Here is a 17,843-nt window from a genome sequence, read left to right as displayed (position 1 = left end):
ATAAAACAATGCAACACATCTTTGCATCATGAAACAAATATTCCACAGCACACAAGAATGTAACACATCTTAAACTAATATTGCACAACACCCACTGAGTTTAGTTGATTAGTGAAGACTGAAGGAAACTCAGCAGAGTTTACATAAATTACATAAATTACATGGCTTACATAAATTTTGGTGTAAAATAAGGATGTTCCTTTCATCTAGACAGTAAAAGAGGATCCCCCCTCCCTCTCTCTTACACATGAAGATCTCATGGCCTGTGTCAGGGGTGATCTTCCTCTTTGTCTTGTTTTCTCAGACATCAGTCAACATGCCTTATCTCGGGGTAGAATGTCCCATATGTCATCACACTGCTTCACAAAGATTGCATCATGACTTGAATGGCTAATAGATGTTGAGAATAGATAAAAAAGAACCCTATATAACTTATCCATGAATAGTCAGTAAGAATTTTGTGGCAGACCAGGAAAGAATCAGAATCTCACCTGGTTACTCTCCACTAATGGCTCTATCATCTCCATCCTTGTTAGACCTGGAAAAGTATGCACTCATTATCATACAGTTATCATATAATGAGTGCTCCTAACCTCATCAGCACACCTGACAGACCTACCAAGACTTCCAAGTAACTGAGGGCCTTATTCCTAAGGACCTGGGTCCAATAGCTTGAGGTACCTATACAAGCAAGCTTGATGCTGGTAGTGCTAATAGCTTAAGTCAGAGGTAAGTTTATTGATGAGTGTCTGAGATCCTATCTCAAAACACAAAACAAAACAAAGCAAAAAACAAACAAACAAAAAAACCAAACAAACAAACAAAAAAAAAAAACCAACTTGGCAGTCGTGGTAGGTGAATCTAGTTTACAGCAGTTACCTTTTGAATTTGCAATACAGTATTTTTTCTCTAACCTTGGTGTAATAATTCCACTTCCCTGAACAGTTTCCTCAAGGGCAAACATTCAGGACCATCCTTGTTCTCCCTCACTGTCTCTGGGAGTTGGGGTTACATACCAAGGTACGAAGGTTGCCACTGCCTCATGACAAAAAGATGAGAAGTTTCTTGTTTAACGAGTGCAAACGGACAAGGCCTGATGAAGGATCCTTCTGGCTATCACTTCAGCACCATAACACGACAACTTCATTAGCACACTCCAGCCCTGGAAAGAAAGCCTTCTGATTTTGTTTTGCGGACCTTTTTTTCTCTCTCTCTTTTTTTTAATTGCAATAGCAATCCTTAAATTAACTCTGTCCTTGTTACTTTGATGTCCTCCTTGTTGACCTATAACAGTAATCAAATGATAGAAACCAAATTTTGTACTAATTTTTTCACTTTGTGTTAACCTGTGAATTGAAAGAGAGAAAGAGAAAAATTTCCAGTCATTTAACCTTATGTTTAAGTTTTAGATTGTCCCTAAACTATTGCATGCATTGTTAAAAGACCATAAAAACAAAGACAGTGCAGCAGAAAGCAATTCCAAGTCTTAAAGACAGAGAAGACCTTGTTCCAGTCCCTTGTTCTGGTTTTAAAATTCCCATTGTGTGAGTATCCATGTCTTTTTCTCCCCATTTAAAAATAGTAGGGCTAACACATACTTACATAGAATCCTTAGAGGTCTGAGATTAAATGAGAAAGCATTTAACTACCAATAAATATTTACTACTATATATTTTGAATTGATGACAAGCCTCAGAGAGAATCATCTGCTTTCTGTTGCTGGAGTAATGTGGTTTTGATACTTACCTGTAGTTTCCTGCAATCGGCAATGAGTTTCTTTGTGGATAACCTTTCTGCAAACATCCAGCTCATCCAGTTGTGAAGTATTTAATGTGTACTTACAGAATCACACATGTACAGATGTGTGCATGCAAGCAAAATTCTAACAGACCAATGGTGAATTCAAGGTACCAAAACTGCTTAACAGTTTTTATAGGTCACAACAATTAATCATGCCAACTTGATGGAGAGTGTAACTGAAGCCTTTTAAGACACCAAGCTATTTATCAGTCGTAGCATTGATTTCAAGCAACAGCCATGTACTATACAGTGCTTTAGTTTCTTCAGAATTTACAGGCTCAAAAACAGGATCTAGAGGCAAAAAATGGGAAATTACTCCAACGTAGCTTTCATTTCCTGCTTTGAGCACTGACTAGACTACTTACACTGTGCTCCATAAACCTCAGCAAAGAGCTGTTTCAGGGTTTGGCTTTGAAAGCCTCATTCTGGCAGTTATTTTACTTGGAAAAAACATTCAAGTGCTCTGCCTACCCAAGGCCCTATGAAACAATGGAATATAACTCTCATCTAGAGAATCTGGATGAAGATGGATACACTCAATTGGACTTCAGGACTAGAGACATCCTCAAAAGACCTGTGGGATCAGAGAAAGGTATTCATTTTCTTACAGAACCTTCATTCTTATCCCGGGGATAGAGACCCGGGGATATATATATATATATATATATATATATATATATATATATATGTGTGTGTGTGTGTGTGTGTGTGTGTGTGTGTGTGTGTGTGTGTGTGTGTGTATGTATATGTGTGTATATGTGTATGTGTATGTGTATGTATATGTATGTTTTATAGGCTGCTAGAGGTTATCACAGATCCCTTGAATGTTCACCAAATCTCTTTTCCTAGAAACTATTCATCAGTTGGAAGTGGGGCTGGTAACATGAGCGATAGACAAAAATAAAAGAACTTTAATGAGTCGCTTGTTACTTGTGAGGTGGCCAGGAAACTCAACATAGTGTAAATAAACCTGTATAACCTTACTAAGGGCAAGGTATTAAATAATAGAGGATTGCATGGAAAAACAAAAATGAATACATCTTTGGTGAAACCCAAAAAGTATCCAGAAGTCACAGAGTTTTAAATCCCAAATCTGATCTACTTCTGTGGAAAGAGACTAATTTGAATTTTTAAAAGCTAGTTGTTGGCATACCATGTATGGAAAACATATGCTAGAAGAAAATATCCAATTAGCAGGAGATAGGAGATTCTTAAAATGAAAACAGTGCAAGCTATACAGGATGTTAAAGGTCTCTCTTCTCACAGGTTAGGTGTCTTACTCTCTTTCTGGGTCTCCTATTGGGCATCCTTGTGACCTGGGCTTCTGCTGTTGGTGTGGTAAGCTTAATACAAAATCAGTTCAGTGCTATCATTAAGGAAGAGATGACTAATGGGTTCTGACATCACAATTTGCTTTCTTCTGCTTTTTGGTGCTCACATTATGCAATTATTTTCTTCTTATAACCACTTACACAACTCCTTTCTTGTGAAATTTGCTTGGAAAACGGTAGAAAATTGAGTTATGGAAGGGGCAAGGCTTATGTGTTTATGCTGTGTAAACTACAAAGTGCTCACAGTTTCTGGAAGGTGTGTTTTGTGCATTTTTAGATTATTTAGTTCCAACAGTATTTTAAGTTGCTATTGATCCAGTTTCACAAATGGAAACTTAAAAAATTAAAGAAGGGGATGGAGAAAGTAGTTTGTCCAAATAGTGCAACAATTAAATGAAAAAGGAAAGCTACCCTTAATAACTGCTTCTGTTCCTCCTACAGAAAGCTGCTCATTCTGTGAAAAAGTTGGATTTCAGGGAATGAATAGCATCCAGACTAGCATGTGTACCTGCAGTTGAGGGGTGCACATATAGCAAGGCATAGCCAGGAGACATAGGGTTTTAAATCCCAAATATGATCTACTTTTGTGGGAAAAGGTTAATTTGAATTTTTAAAAACCAGTTGTTGGTACATCAGTGATGGAAAACATATGTTAGATGAAAATGTCCCATTATCAGAAGGCAGATTTTAAAACAGAAACAGTACAAGATATACAGGATGCTAAAGGGATAACAGCAAAGCAGCTGAAGAGATGTCCTGAAGCTGGGGGAAAAAGGAGAGTCAATACTGCAAGACTAGACTCTTGGGACTCTAGTGGCTGATGATCTCTGCCCCCACTCCAGTGTCCTGAACAATTAAAGGGCTCCACAGACTTTCCTTATTTTCTTTCTCATCTCTCTGGCTTTCAGGAAGCTGCTCTTCATCTCCCCCTTGGCGTCCCATTGCAGTGGCTTTGGGAATCCTGTGCTTGGTCGCCCTAGTGGTTGCTGTAGTCCTGGGGGTCCTAGGTGAGTATGGATGAGGGAGGTTGATGGTAGTCACAGACAATTAATCTGTACATTAATCCCATTGAGTTCCTGCTGTTAATTTCCATTTCACTTACAGAAGAATGAACAGACTGGAAGATTGACTATCCCATCGTTATAAATTGGGGTCATGAGTAGATTGTAGACAATCTGCTTAATAAAACATACATTCTTAGCCATATTGCTGTCCTATTCCACGTGGATAGCTTACTTTTTTAAAAGAGGAATTTAAAGGGTAAGTTAGTGGAGGGGAACTTACAGAGCTGGAGAAGGAAACATAATATGCTGTTACCTTTCCTAGGACATAGCTGTATTAAAGGAGTTGTGTGTAATTTTGTGAGCTTTGTGATACATGGAGATTATCTTACAGATGATATTTAATAAAAAAAAAATCTTGACTCTACAAAGTATTGCCTGAGGTACTTAAAACATACTAAGCAGATATTTTATGACAGATGAATAGATCTCTTTAGGATTTTATATCTCAAGAATCCTGTGTCAATACAGTTGTGTGATGCTTTCCGAAAGTCTTCATTGCTCATAATTAGTCAAATGCTTAGTAAGTACAACAGTGATACAAGCTGGGTAATTCTCAAAAACCTGCTCTTTTTAAATAATAAAAGAAAGTAGAAAGAGTGTTATTGTCATTGAATTATTATTACAAATCTCTTATAATTGCAGCTAGGTCTGTGTCATTTTCTTCTTGCTACCTTCTTCATAGAAATTACTTATTCCTTTCCATATATTTGATCAATCATCCATGTATCAACCATCAGACTGTCTTTTTTTTTTTATCAGCAATGCATCATTGATTTATCATTAATCTATAATTAATAGGTATCCCCTATTAGCATTCATAAAATATGGGTGCTGGAATTTCAGTTTTCAAACACAGTAGAATGACTTTCTTTTTTCTCCCCTGTCATTATTATTGTTCGTGAAATATGAAGCATTTTGGAGATTCAATTCAGGGAGACATCCAGAAGAGAAAGAAAACTTCCCGTCAAGAAATAAAGAGAACCACAAACCCACAAAACCATCTTTAGATGACAAGGTGGCTCCTTCCAAGGCATCCCAGACCACAGGCAAGGGCAGAACTTTATAAAGGAGGAATAGAATCCTGGATTCCAGAGGTCCATTTCCTGGTGCTGAGGCATGCGGTGGGGAAGATGTTTATGTCTAATAGCAGTGTATTCCAGGCAAACATGCATAACAGTATTTCCTTAGCATGACATATCCTGTCAGGCACCTGACAAAGTGATATCACAAGTCCACAGCTCTTGCTAACAGCATCAGTAACTGCTTTTGTCTCTGCTGGCTGTGTGGCAAGACCTACCGGAAATGATATAATTGTATGCAAAGGAAGGGGCGGTGTTCATTGCCTGTAGGGAGCTGATATTTTTACAGTGATATTGTTAGGATCAGATAGACGTAAGGGAAAAAGAATGTCGGGGAAAAGTGAGGAAGTGACTGAAGACAAGAGTGTAAACACTAATAAGAATACGCAGAAGAAACAGACCAGATAGATGCAGACATCTCTGAAAACTCTGGTTAAACACATTTAATAATTGATTTCAAAACATTTTTTTTCTACATGCTGTCTGTCTTTCTGATTGGATTGTAATTGACTGGCATTATTTTCCCCTCACTATTCCATCTCTGGACTTACCTACCCACGTTTTTTAGCTAATGAAACATGAGTCCTTGAAATATAATTACATGTATGCCTCTTCATGAGATGAATTAATCGAAATGGAGCTAGTGCGTGTAGCAACTGAGTTTGAGTGTGTTTGTTTTAGGGAAGGGCAGTAGAGAAATTGAGTCTGTGATTAAATTTGAAGTAATGGAAGTATAGTTGCCTATTTAACTATGGCAGTTACCCACTTGATTTTAAATTTCAGGTTTTTATGTGTATGAGTGTTTTGCTTGCATATCTGTCTGTATATCACTTGAATGCCTGGTAACCTCAGAGACCAGGAGAGTGTGTCAGATCCCCCAGAACTGGAGTTGTAGGAGCTGTGCTAAGAATCAAACTCAGGTCCTCTGGGAGAGCTGCCAGTACTCTTCACCACCGAACAATTTCTTCAGCCCCAAATTTCAGTTTTTAATAAACAAACGGATTTTAATATATTCTGTAAAAATACTGTCTTATTTGAGTCAAAAGTTAAATATATGTTAATGAAGTATATGCTAATGAAAACTCATTATTAGGTACCCATGAAAATGCACTAAAAGAATCAATTGGTACACAGCGGACGTCATGATATTATCTTTTCTTTCCAGGATTTATTTCTGGGCCTTGCCCTCCTAATTGGATTGTACATGAGAAGAGCTGTTACTTGTTTAAGATGTCACAAAATTCCTGGGCTGGAAGTAAGAGACACTGCTCGCAGCTAGGTGCTCATCTACTGAAGATAGATAACCCAAGAGAATTTGTAAGCACAAGCTTGGGCTATAATTACCCGTGATCTATGTTCAGCAGAACAAAAGAGATTCTTGGACCAACAATGTTAATATCAATGTTCTACATAACTACAAAATTATACCATAGGCATGTAAAGTATGAAATTCATTATTATATTTTAATTAATTAATTTGAAAAGGGATCAAACTTTACTTTAAACGATTCCAGGTCTTGGAAGGTAACAGTTGCCACCAAACTTGATCTGAGTTTGATCCTAGGAACCCATGCAATGGAAAGGGAGAAACAACTTCCACAAATTGCCCACTGATGCCCATATGAGCACGGTGGCCTGGCATACAACACAAATGCATAAAACAAAGAAGTAAATGTAAAAATATTAAAACAAATCATTCAAAACTAACTTCATGATTGTTTGAATATAGTGGTAAGGGCTCTGAATTTTTGTACATTTGCATTTCAGTTTTCAAAATTGACGTATAAGTCATTTTTACTATAAAAGAGAAATCAGCAGTGATATTGTACATTTATGAATTGTTTGTTCTTTGCAAAATACTAAGAAAGACAAAGAGGTAGGTTTTGTCTTTTGGGTCTTTTTTTGTTGTTGTTTTGTTTTTTTAAATTTTGAATCATGGTTTCTATTCCAGACAGACTTGGAACTCACTGGGTAGCCAAGACTGACCTCAAATTCCTTATAAGTGGAAAAGAGGTTTAAAAACTAACCCTCCTATATATAGTTGAAAAGAGAAACAGTAGTTGTTAATATGTTATTAACATATGGTCATATTAATAACAAGTAATCTGAGAGTTGAGAGGTGTCCCTGTTAATAAGAAATTGTGTAGAAACAGGAGGATGTACCATGCATGTTGTAGAAACAGGAGGACTTACCATCCATGTTGACAGAACAGTTGGATTCAAATGATCCGTGATAAGGGAGCAATGGAAAGCTTCCCACAACACAGTTCTAATCCACACATTCTATCTTCAATACTCCATTTTTATCAGTCTGTAATGCTACACCCAATAGTTGCAGTTCTTGCTAAAGTCAACAAAAGCAGGAATATAGCCAAGGAAGAGAATCATATTAGAAATCCACATGGCTTCTGATACCAACCTGTAATTTGCAAAGGATCATCTCATTTGTGTGACCAATTCCAGTCTTTATTGAAATCTGGACTATTTATTCATAAAACATGCATTGCAGTTCTGGGGATGCAGATCAGTGGTGGAATGCTTACCTGGCACCTGCCAGACACTGGGCTTCATTCCCAGCACTGTGTTTCTTGGCAAAGCTAGTATGAATTTATATTTGCAACATGTGCAAAAATTGATGGTTTATTTCCCATGAAATTGCCAGGGAGCTGGACTTTGTTGGATTTTGTGTGGTTTGTTGAATGGGGCAGAATACTGATCTAATAAGCCTGTTTTCCCCCTTTGGTTTTTATGAGCACTTATATGTATGTGTGCATGTAGGTGTGTGTGTTGCATATGTGTGTATATATACACATACATGTGTATGCATTGTTGTGTGTTTATGTGTGTTTTGGTATGTGTAGTGTGTGTGTGAGAGAGAAAGAAAGGAAGGGAGAGAGAGAGAGAGAGACAGAGAGAGAGAGAGACCTAGGTTCACAACCAGCTAGCCTCTGGATTCTCCAATATTCTACTATAGTACAGGGGTTAAATACATGCATGGACATATCTGGTTTTAAACATGGATATTCTTAGTTCAAATCCAGATCCTTGTGTGTTTTCAGCAAACAATTACCTGCTGAACCATCTCCTTAGCCCACATTCTTTACTAACATTATCAATCTATTCTTAATGAGGAAATTGACAGTGGCTCTAAAACGAGGAAGTCCATCTCTCTAGACATTCAATGATCTTCAAAGATTGAAGACCTCTCTAGATTGTTGTTTTACATTACATTCTTCTTTAAATGGATTAACTATCTCACAATGCCTATAGAATTGTCTTAGGTTTCTCCTGATGTGTGTGTGTGTGTGTATTTTTGTTTTACTACAGGAATTCATTGAAAACCAAACATCTTCTCACCGTGTTAACTCATTTTGGATAGGCCTTTCCCGTAAAGAGACTGAAGGGCCATGGCTCTGGGAGGATGGCTCATCATTTATTCCCAACTCGTAAGTTCCTGTAGAGGCGTGTGGAAGTCTGCCATGTGGTTAAGAACCTGCTTCCCGGTCACATGTGAGAAAAAGGGCAAGTCATGGTAGGGAGAGGGAGAAAGCGAGCTAGGGACGGAAAGAAAGGGGTATAAGAAAATTGAGTAGGATGGTCAACTGGTGCTGCTGACTCGGGAGTTCCCTCAGCATCTGGTCCAGGTGAAGGCAGGCCCTGCTGTTCCCTGCAGCCTTGTGACTAAGAACATGCGTGGCCTTTGAGGTCAGACCTCAAAGACTAATCTACTCACCAGACAAGTGACATTAAAAAAAAAAAAATCTCTGTGCTTCTTAGAATGCCATTTTCTTTATCCAAAACTGATTGTAGAAAGAATAGCTCTCATTTAGAATGGTGACATAAAGGGCATGAAAATACAATCATTAACGTGAGTGTTTTGCACACATCCAATGTGAAATGACTTATGATATAATTTTAAATGCATCTTTCTTAATTTTGTTATTACTAATTCTTCTTCATTGTGCCCTGCATTGTGTCTTTGCAATTTCTATTCATCTGTTCCTTAATATTTGTAAATATGAAATTACATCCCCCTTCCAATGCATATGCATGCATGCATTTCACATTAATTTTTCTCATTAATATTAGTATGTGTTTAATTCAATTTAATAATTTTTTAAAAGATATTTTAATTTTACTGTGTTTCCTTTTCTCTTTTGTAACTTCTTTGGTTAATGACATTTCTCATATTTATTATTGTCTTCCATCTAATTTCTTTGTGCTTAATTGAATTCTCTCTCTAACTTCTTATACTGAATTTTTAACTCATTACCTCCAGTCTTTCTTTTGCTTTGTGGTCATTCAGTTCAAAATGCTTTCTGATTTCCATTGTTAGTTGTTCTTTGACCCATGCATTACTTAGAAATACATTCCTCAATTTACAAGCATACCTGTGCTTCTAACATTCCTACTTGTCCTTGAGACTTCAGATTTTGTTCCTCTGCAATCAGAGAGCATAATTCATGTGATTGTGGTTCCCTCCTTCAGTGCAGAGATTTGTATCAGAAGCACCCACATGTGTCTGCCTATATTTCTTCAAGAATTTCACTTGATATTTTCAAGCCATATTAATAGGCATACGTAGACTTAAAATAATTGCATCTTCCTATTAAATATCACCTCCCTTCTCTTTATTCCTTCCTTTCTTCTTTCCTTCCTCCTTCCTCCCCCTCCTTCCTTCCTTCTTCCTCCCTATTTCCCTCCCTTCTCTCTCTCTCTTTCTTTTTTCTGTTTTTCTTAATTTCTTATTATACTGATTTTTATTTTAATCTTTGGGTTTATTTCTCATATTTTTTTTTCCAGTTTGCCCGATGTTTTTGTCACCCATCTCTCATTTTAAACTTTGTTGTCTGTAATTTAGCTTAGTTCTTTTACAAGTGAACTCCTGTCACCAATTTGCAACTCCTGCTTCGCGTCCAATATTCTCAATACTAGCTATTAACTCCTAGAATCCACTTAGCATGCTTGTTTTAAGATCTACACCTGCTAACTCTGTGTGCATTTCATTTTTCTCCCGTGTTTTGTTCATGTTGGTCTGTTTTCTTAAACACCTAATTGTGCTTGACAAGTGCTTATTAACATTGCCTGATGAACTGTTTAGGGTTTTTAAATCAATCTGAAGTTCTCAGAGTAGCATTTAATTTGCTTCCTGTAGGTACTGGTGGGAATGAAAAACCCCTCCCCTTCCCTCTCTCCCCTGGAGTCACATCATCAGAGCTCAGCACCTTCATTTCCTTTAATCCAAGCCAAGAGAATTCATGAATAATCTACAGAACAGACTTCTTCCTCTTCTGTAGCATCTGCTCATCATAATTTGTTTTCAACTGTAAGCTTAAAATTAGATGATTCTCTGCAGATTCACAAAGTGGGCTTAACATTTTAAAATGCTACTACTCCTTGGATTCAAGTATGGCAGTAGCTGAATCTGTTCCCCCCCCATCCCCTCCACATCCCATCCTCATCCCCCCAGCCTCCACCCCCAGTTTAAGGAAAATTTTCAGAAAATACAGGTTAGAATCCTCCCAAAGGCCTGGGTCAAGGTGGTTGATCTCAGCCTTCATCATTTGTAGAACAGATTTTCTTAATCTACCAACCCCAGGGGCAAGAAGAGGCAGCCACTCAAGGTAAACTGCACCAGGTAGTGGCTTTTGTACTATGGCCAACAATGTTCCTTGAGTGTGACAAATTGGCATGACTATTTTATGCAACGATTAATAGTAGCATTTCTTAGGGGAAATCAATTTTTACCTTCGTTTTAAAGACAAATCCATTACCATCTGAGAATTAATACAATCTAAATTAAAATTTAGATGCCTCAAAACTGTTTTATTAACAATGTCCTTAAACTTTCTGGCTCCATTAAAGGTCTCTCTGGGTCTCTGATTGCTTTAATTGTCGCATTGTATTTTCTTTTAACAGGTTTCAAATCAGAGACACAGCTTCCCAGGGAAGTTTACTGCACAACTGTGTATGGATTCATGGGTCAGAGGTCTACAACCAAGTTTGTAATATTTCCTCATTCAGTATCTGTGAGAAGCAGCTGTAAATGTAAGGATGAAGATAAAGAAGAGATAAATACGTGAGACTGTAAGGATACTCCCCAACACACACATCACCAACCACCACCATGAACAACAGCAACAACAAAAACAGAACAGAAAAGATGAATATTGAAAATCAGAGCAAACCCTGAAATGCTAGGAGACCTTTTTAAATTTGAACTTTAGCTGAGAACTTGGATGAAGAAGGTGAGGCTTCTATACTTGTCAGCCTCGTAAAGAGGGTCATATTATCTTCCAGTTAGTAAGACGCTAGACATGGAGTAAGACAGCCAAGAAATACCCAGAATGAGTGAACATGACGTTCCCAGATCTAAATGGTACAATCATAACAAAGCCCCTATATTGTCAGGAAATAGTGTGGGTGAAGGAGCAGGGGGCTGAAGACTGTGAGAGCCAGAGGACCAGGATGCCTACTGCTACTGTCTTCTAGTCAGGACAGGGACACTGTACACATGAAATGTCAACAATATGATCTATTAAATAAGACCTGTATGATGGCAACTTCAGTTATATGTCAACATGAATGTAGACATTTCACCAAGTCCCATCTCCCACATAAAGAACTAGAGCTGATTAAATGCTGCTGGAAATGGGGAAGAGCTTCCTGATGGGTTACTACACCCCAAGTAGTCAGCACTAAACATGTGTACAGACCAGTAACACCGTAGATTAGTAGGCTATATACGCATACATATATACGTATGTTACTCAAAAATTGTTACTGGAGTGTACACTGTGTTTGTGTGATTTGTTCAATGTCTATCAGACATGGACAGAAGGCAAAATGTACTTCTAAATTGATAAGCAAAGAAGTGAGGGAAGAAAATCTTCACTGTAAATAGGGCTGTTATTTTCATCCACATGATCATGATTAAAATGACCATCACACAAAAGGAGTGACTCCAACTTCTTCCTCAACTCGATAACCCAGAGAATCTGCCTATCATATATGATAGCAGAACCTGGTGTAACATGAAGTCATAGAAGCACTGCCCTTACAGGAAGCATCCTCTTTAAATATTATATTTCAAAAGATAAAGTGGATCTGATAATGAACAATTAAAAAGCATCCTATCAGGATTAGTGTTTTGGAACACAGAACATGTTTTGTCATTGTTATGACATAGAATTGATGTGGTCCAAGCCCCTTAATCAACCCAAGTAGACACAAGAATTTATCACATGCCAAAATTTAATGCAGGGCAGCACAAAGCAAGGGGAGAAAGGGATCAGGGCTATAGAAAAGAGCTGAACTTCGACCCTAAATGTCAATTGAATCAAGTATTTAAGCACAAAAATCACAAACATTTGTTTCCAAGTTCCAGTTAGAATTTTTACCAATCAGGATTTAGAGACTAGCGACTTCCTTGAATGTTCCATCTTTGTCAACTTATATATAATGTAAGCTTTCAGTCCAACCAATCAGATTCATTTGTTCCTTCTGTTGTTAGGAACTATGTTTCTGGAAAGCTCCATGTCTATGGTTCACAGAGGAGATTGCTTAGCTATTGGAAGTTTCCCAGCTCCCCTAGGGCTTGGGAACTTAAAATTTGTTTCATCCTACAGGTAAAATAGAGTCTGAAGTCAAAATGGCATTGCTTGTTGCCTGTTCTCAACACTATTTTGCAGTTAACAGCCAATTCTTCCGCCATTTCCTTACAAAAGGATGATTGGAATGTGACTGTTTCCCCGTGTGATCTGTCTTGCTAGCTTCTGATCCTTTCCAATAACACCCCTCCCACTTCCAGTGGGGATTTCCAAGTGGCTGGGGAGCCATTTGTAGCTTCCTCAGGCTGATTAATAGGTGGGCAGAAATTGTGCTAAATCTGCTGAATTGTTCACTTGAAAAATTATTGATTTTACATAACAAAAACTGCTTATTCGAATATCTCTGGCCTCTGAGTAACCTGCTTACTTACTTGTAGTAATCACTAACAAAATTTTGCCTTCTCCCCAAAAGGGTTGATTAATTTGATGCTAGATAGGGGATATGTATATAAGATCTTTCTACACTGAATCACAAATTTGGGTTCTTGAACATTTTGAAAAGTCAGAGGAGAACATACATTTGTTGTGAAGTTTGCACTCATCTTTTAATATTCAAATCTGAATTTTCAAAGTCTGGAAATACTGTAGAGGGGACAGAGATAAATCTGAGCGGAGTGTGATTAATTGGCTCAAGTAGTTTGTTAGAGCACAGGATGGGACTCAAAGAAGACTTGGATGCTTTGTACGTGCACACTTAAGGCCATGTATGTACGTGTGCATGCATGCTCACTTACCTGTGTACCCTTGGAGATCAGACATCTGATGTTGTCCACTGTCACTGTCCACTAACTTCTTTGTTGGGACACGGTCTCACTGTCCCCTTCTGCTGGCTGATCAAACAGTCCCTAGATCCCACCTGCTTTCCCCTGTCACTAAGCCTGGCATTGCAGATGTGGAGCACTGTACACAACTTCCATGTGAACAGTGAGAATTCAAACTTGGATTCTCGTGCTTACATAGCATCTACTGAGCCACCTCCTCAGCCTAATGAGCAAATACTTTAATATTAGTTCCAATTTGATTATTGGCTCTTTCTGGGTCCTGACAGATAAATTCAAGAAGCCATCATCAAAGAAAATAAATCTGGTTGCTAACTAGTACAGTCAGTGAGAGATCCTCCAGTATGTAGGTAAAAGGTCAAGTAGGACCAGAGCTATGGGGAAAGGACACTGCTCTAGGGGGCCCAGGGTGTACTATTACCTGACATGCTGACAGACTGTTTACATGAACACTTACATGTTAATGGACATGTGAACAGAAATGCACACATTTGTTCAAGGGACAGAGATGGGACAGCAGCTGCTAGCTGGGCTCAATTTTGAAGGATGAATTCCAGATGGTTAACTCTGAGGAAACATCTATGGAAGGACTCCTATACTCAATTGCCTTGAACACCACAATAACTTGGGGAGTTGTCCATAATCTTTGTCTTTATATCCGCACAATGTGTTTCAAACTTAGCAGGGTAGGTTGGTTAAACTACTGCAGCAGATGAGCTAGCCAGGGCTCTGCTGGAGAGTTCCTCCTGGTGGTGTCAACGATGGACAACTGACAGGCTGGCCAACACAGCTACCACCAGGCCCAGAACCAGGGTTATGAGTTGGACTACCCCAACATCCATCTCATCTGTGAACTGCTGGAGAATGCAAAGGAGACAGACTTACAGACCCAAAGCTGCAGGGTCTCTATGACACAAGGATCCAAGAGGAGTCCCAGTGAGGGCCCAGGGTCTCTATGACACAAGGCAACAACAGGATGTCCAAGAGGAGTCCCAGTGAGGGCCCAGTATGGAGGGGACAGAGGCCTCGAACTAGACCAATACTCATAGCCATGAATACTTACAAATAAAGATGTATGTATGGACTAAAGTTATACTGTGTGACTCAGTGTGTTCACACTACAGCTTTCATGATGAGACTTCTGTGTTTGCTTGTTTTTGTTTTTCCCTTAAAATGTATCTTTTGGGGAGGGAGGTTAACAGGGCAGAGGATGGATATGAAAGGATGGAGAGATGAATGGGATTGGGATGCGTGACGTGAATCCACAAAGAATCTATAAAATGTTTTTTGTTTTTTTGTTTTTTTTTTTAAATTAAAATAGTCATGCTAGGTCTCTACTAAAAGCTCCCATTGACTTCTTTTTATACATTTACTTTTTAATTTCATTTTGAACTCCAAACAAAGTTTTCCCACCCACCCCCTCCTTCCACCTCCTCTCACCTCCCCTCAGCAACCCCCTTCCCAGGCCATGCCTCCTCAAAGGTAAGGGCTCCCATGAGGAGTCAACAAAGTCTGGAACATTAAGTTTGGGCAGGACCAAGCCCTTTCTCCATGCATTAAGACTAAGCATGGTATCCCACCATAGGGAATAAGTACCAACAAGCTAGCTCATGTACAAGGGTTAGATCCTGGTCCTACTGCCAGGAAACCTTCAGATGGTCCAAGCTTCACAACTGACTCCCACATACGGGGGGGAGGGGGCTGGTTCTAGTTCGATCTCATGGAGTCTTCACAGCTGTGGTCTGGACTTCATGAGTTTCCATGAGCTTTGAGTGAGGTAACTAACCTAGACCCAGAAAGACAAACAGTATTTACCCATTCATAAATGGATGTTAGATGTAAAGCAAAGGAAAACCAGACTGTTATCCGCAACCCTAGAGAAGCTAGGTAACAAGGTGGACCCTAAGAGGGACACATGGATCACCCTAGGAACGGAAATTAGATGAGATCTCCTGGGAAAACTGGTGGGGGCTGGTAAGGGGGGGGGAAATGAGAACATGAGGGGACAGGATGGTCTAAATTGGGAAGAGCTTGAAGTAGAAGAGCAATGAAAGAGATATCTTAATAGAGAGAGCTATTATTCAGTTAGGGAGAAACCCGGTGCTAGGGTAATTCCCAAGAATCCACAAGGAGGACCCCAGCTCAGATTCCTAGCAATAGTGGAGAGGAGCCTGAACTGGCCTACCCTTATAATCAGATTGGTGAATGAGCTCAACTATAATCATAGAGCCTTCATCCAGTAATTGATGGAACCAGATGCAGAGATTCACAACTAAGAAGCAGGCCCAGCTCCTGGAATCCAGGCGAAGAGAATGAGGAGGGAACATATGGGCATGGGAGGCCAAGATCACGATGGAGAAATCTACAGGGGCAGCTGAACCAAGCCAAACTCTCATTGACCGCTTAACATGTTTCCGAGCGAAAGCAAAACTATAATAGCAAAAGGGGCCTTTTTAATTGCCTTAAAACCTCATGTGCTCTAAGTCCCTTCATCCTTCTCGGTACCTCTGACCCCTCTACTTCTCCAGTAAGGTTGCTGGCTTCTCTTGGCCCCATCTGCATGTTTCCTTCTCAAATCTTTGTGTTTCTCTTCCGTCTCACTGAGAGTCTCACTGAGAGGGCTGCAGAGTCTTGTTTCCTAAGTCTGCACGCATTTCACCTCCTAAGCCAATGAGGCATCTTCTGCTTACTCTGTTTTCAACCATCAGCCTCTCCCTTTGCCTTCCTTGAACTTCTTGGCCCTTTGTACATTTGCCTCAACACTTACAGCAGACGAATTTTCTCCATAGGACATAAGCTCTAAAAAAGCCGGGGGTGTTTGTATCCAAAAGTCTTTGTATCTACAGCATAGCATGCTTAAAAAGTATTTTCGTTGTTGAAATAAGTATTTAAGGGACATAGTACAAATGTCAGTACGTGTGGTTAAAAATCAGCAAGGAGCTACTTGGATAACCACAACTCGACAAACAGTTCTGGTTACCGTTTTACTGTTTCATGAGAAGCATAATTAGTGGAACCCCCTCTTATGTTTCTGTTCTGTTTGTAATGTCTCTCCCACACCCTTGCCTCCCTCTTCCTCTCCCCTTATCTTCCTCCTTCCTCCCTAGCTCCCTGCCTCCTTCCCCATCTCTCTCCCTTCCTTTTACTCTGTCTTCCCCTTTTCCAGAGTCTTTCTATAAGTGCAGACTGACTTTGAATTTGTGATCCCTGTGAATTATGGGGTTACAGATGTGCACTACCACAGCTGCTCTGTAATTTTTAACGCTCTAGCTTCTTCACGTCCTCTGCAATTCACATACCTTGACCTTCAGAGTCCTTACTGCCTCCTTCCCTCTACAGCATTCTGATACTCAGCCCAATGCAAAAGCCCTGCGACTTTTTAACTAGTTGTTATTCAATAAAGGGTTCCCATCATTACTCATCTTATATAACAGTAGGGTAACAGCATACAGTTTGAAACATATGTTAACTCACCATCTGTAGTTTCTGATGGTCTCTTATAGGTTCCGGCAGCCTTAACTCTGTTTGAACACTAGCTGGTATTTAGTGTGCTTGTCTTTGCCAGCCATTTATACCCCCCGCCTGCATAAACACACACACACACACACACACACACACACACACAGAAAGAGAGAGTGTTTAGTGCCTTGACATCACTCCGTCCATCATTTGATGGCCGCAGTGTAGCACTCAGAGGTTGCATCCCTCATCTCACCATTGAATGTGTCAACATCTTGATCCTGAAGCAGAACTATGAGAAATTATTTTTAGCATGTATGAATTATCTGCTCTTAGGGATTCTGTTGTTGCTACACAAAAACCAGCCAAATAAGAGAATTAAAGTGCACTGATTCGGGAGGAGCTGCTGGACACTGAGACAATTTTCTCTTTTCATGTCTTGCCTTACCAAGTGTGGGCACACATTGCTAGTTGTCTTCCCCGAATTGCACAGTGGTTAGTAACAGTGCTGTAAGTTGGGACTGCTACCAGAGCAAAGGATTGCTCATGATTACAATGTGCCTGGTGTGTTACAAAATGTGAAATCAAGTCCAGATACTTTAAGAAGGAAGAGCATGAAGTTGACACCAGGAGAGACCCTTCAGAGCTAATCTGACCCTGATCAGCTTTGTGACTTCTAAAGAACCTAAAGAACGCATTTCGCCTAGATAGCTTTTCATTT

At 39.3% G+C, this 17,843-nt stretch overlaps 1 protein-coding gene across 4 annotated transcripts; it reads left to right on the top strand.

Moving 5' to 3' along the window:
- Nucleotides 1–2,155: 2,155 nt before the first annotated feature.
- Nucleotides 2,156–14,739, top strand: LOC127213001 (C-type lectin domain family 7 member A). 4 transcript variants are annotated; one of them, XM_051173231.1, is made up of 6 exons: nucleotides 2,156–2,392; nucleotides 4,040–4,138; nucleotides 5,107–5,241; nucleotides 6,440–6,591; nucleotides 8,602–8,720; nucleotides 11,194–14,739. In XM_051173231.1, exons 1-6 carry the CDS (start codon nucleotides 2,290–2,292, stop codon nucleotides 11,318–11,320), a joined length of 735 nt encoding a protein of 244 aa, XP_051029188.1. In that variant the 5' UTR covers nucleotides 2,156–2,289; the 3' UTR covers nucleotides 11,321–14,739. The 4 variants fall into 4 exon arrangements, with proteins under 4 accessions (XP_051029188.1, XP_051029184.1, XP_051029185.1 ...); XM_051173227.1 differs by having other exon boundaries at nucleotides 2,157–2,392; nucleotides 8,654–8,720; XM_051173228.1 differs by lacking the exon at nucleotides 5,107–5,241 and having other exon boundaries at nucleotides 2,157–2,392.
- The last annotated feature ends 3,104 nt before the right edge of the window (nucleotides 14,740–17,843 follow it).

Source organism: Phodopus roborovskii, unplaced genomic scaffold, assembly GCF_943737965.1.
Source record: "Phodopus roborovskii unplaced genomic scaffold, PHOROB, whole genome shotgun sequence".
Taxonomy (NCBI): domain Eukaryota; kingdom Metazoa; phylum Chordata; class Mammalia; order Rodentia; family Cricetidae; genus Phodopus; species Phodopus roborovskii.
Note: the sequence above shows the minus strand (reverse complement) of the source record. Positions and strands in the feature narration are given on the sequence as shown.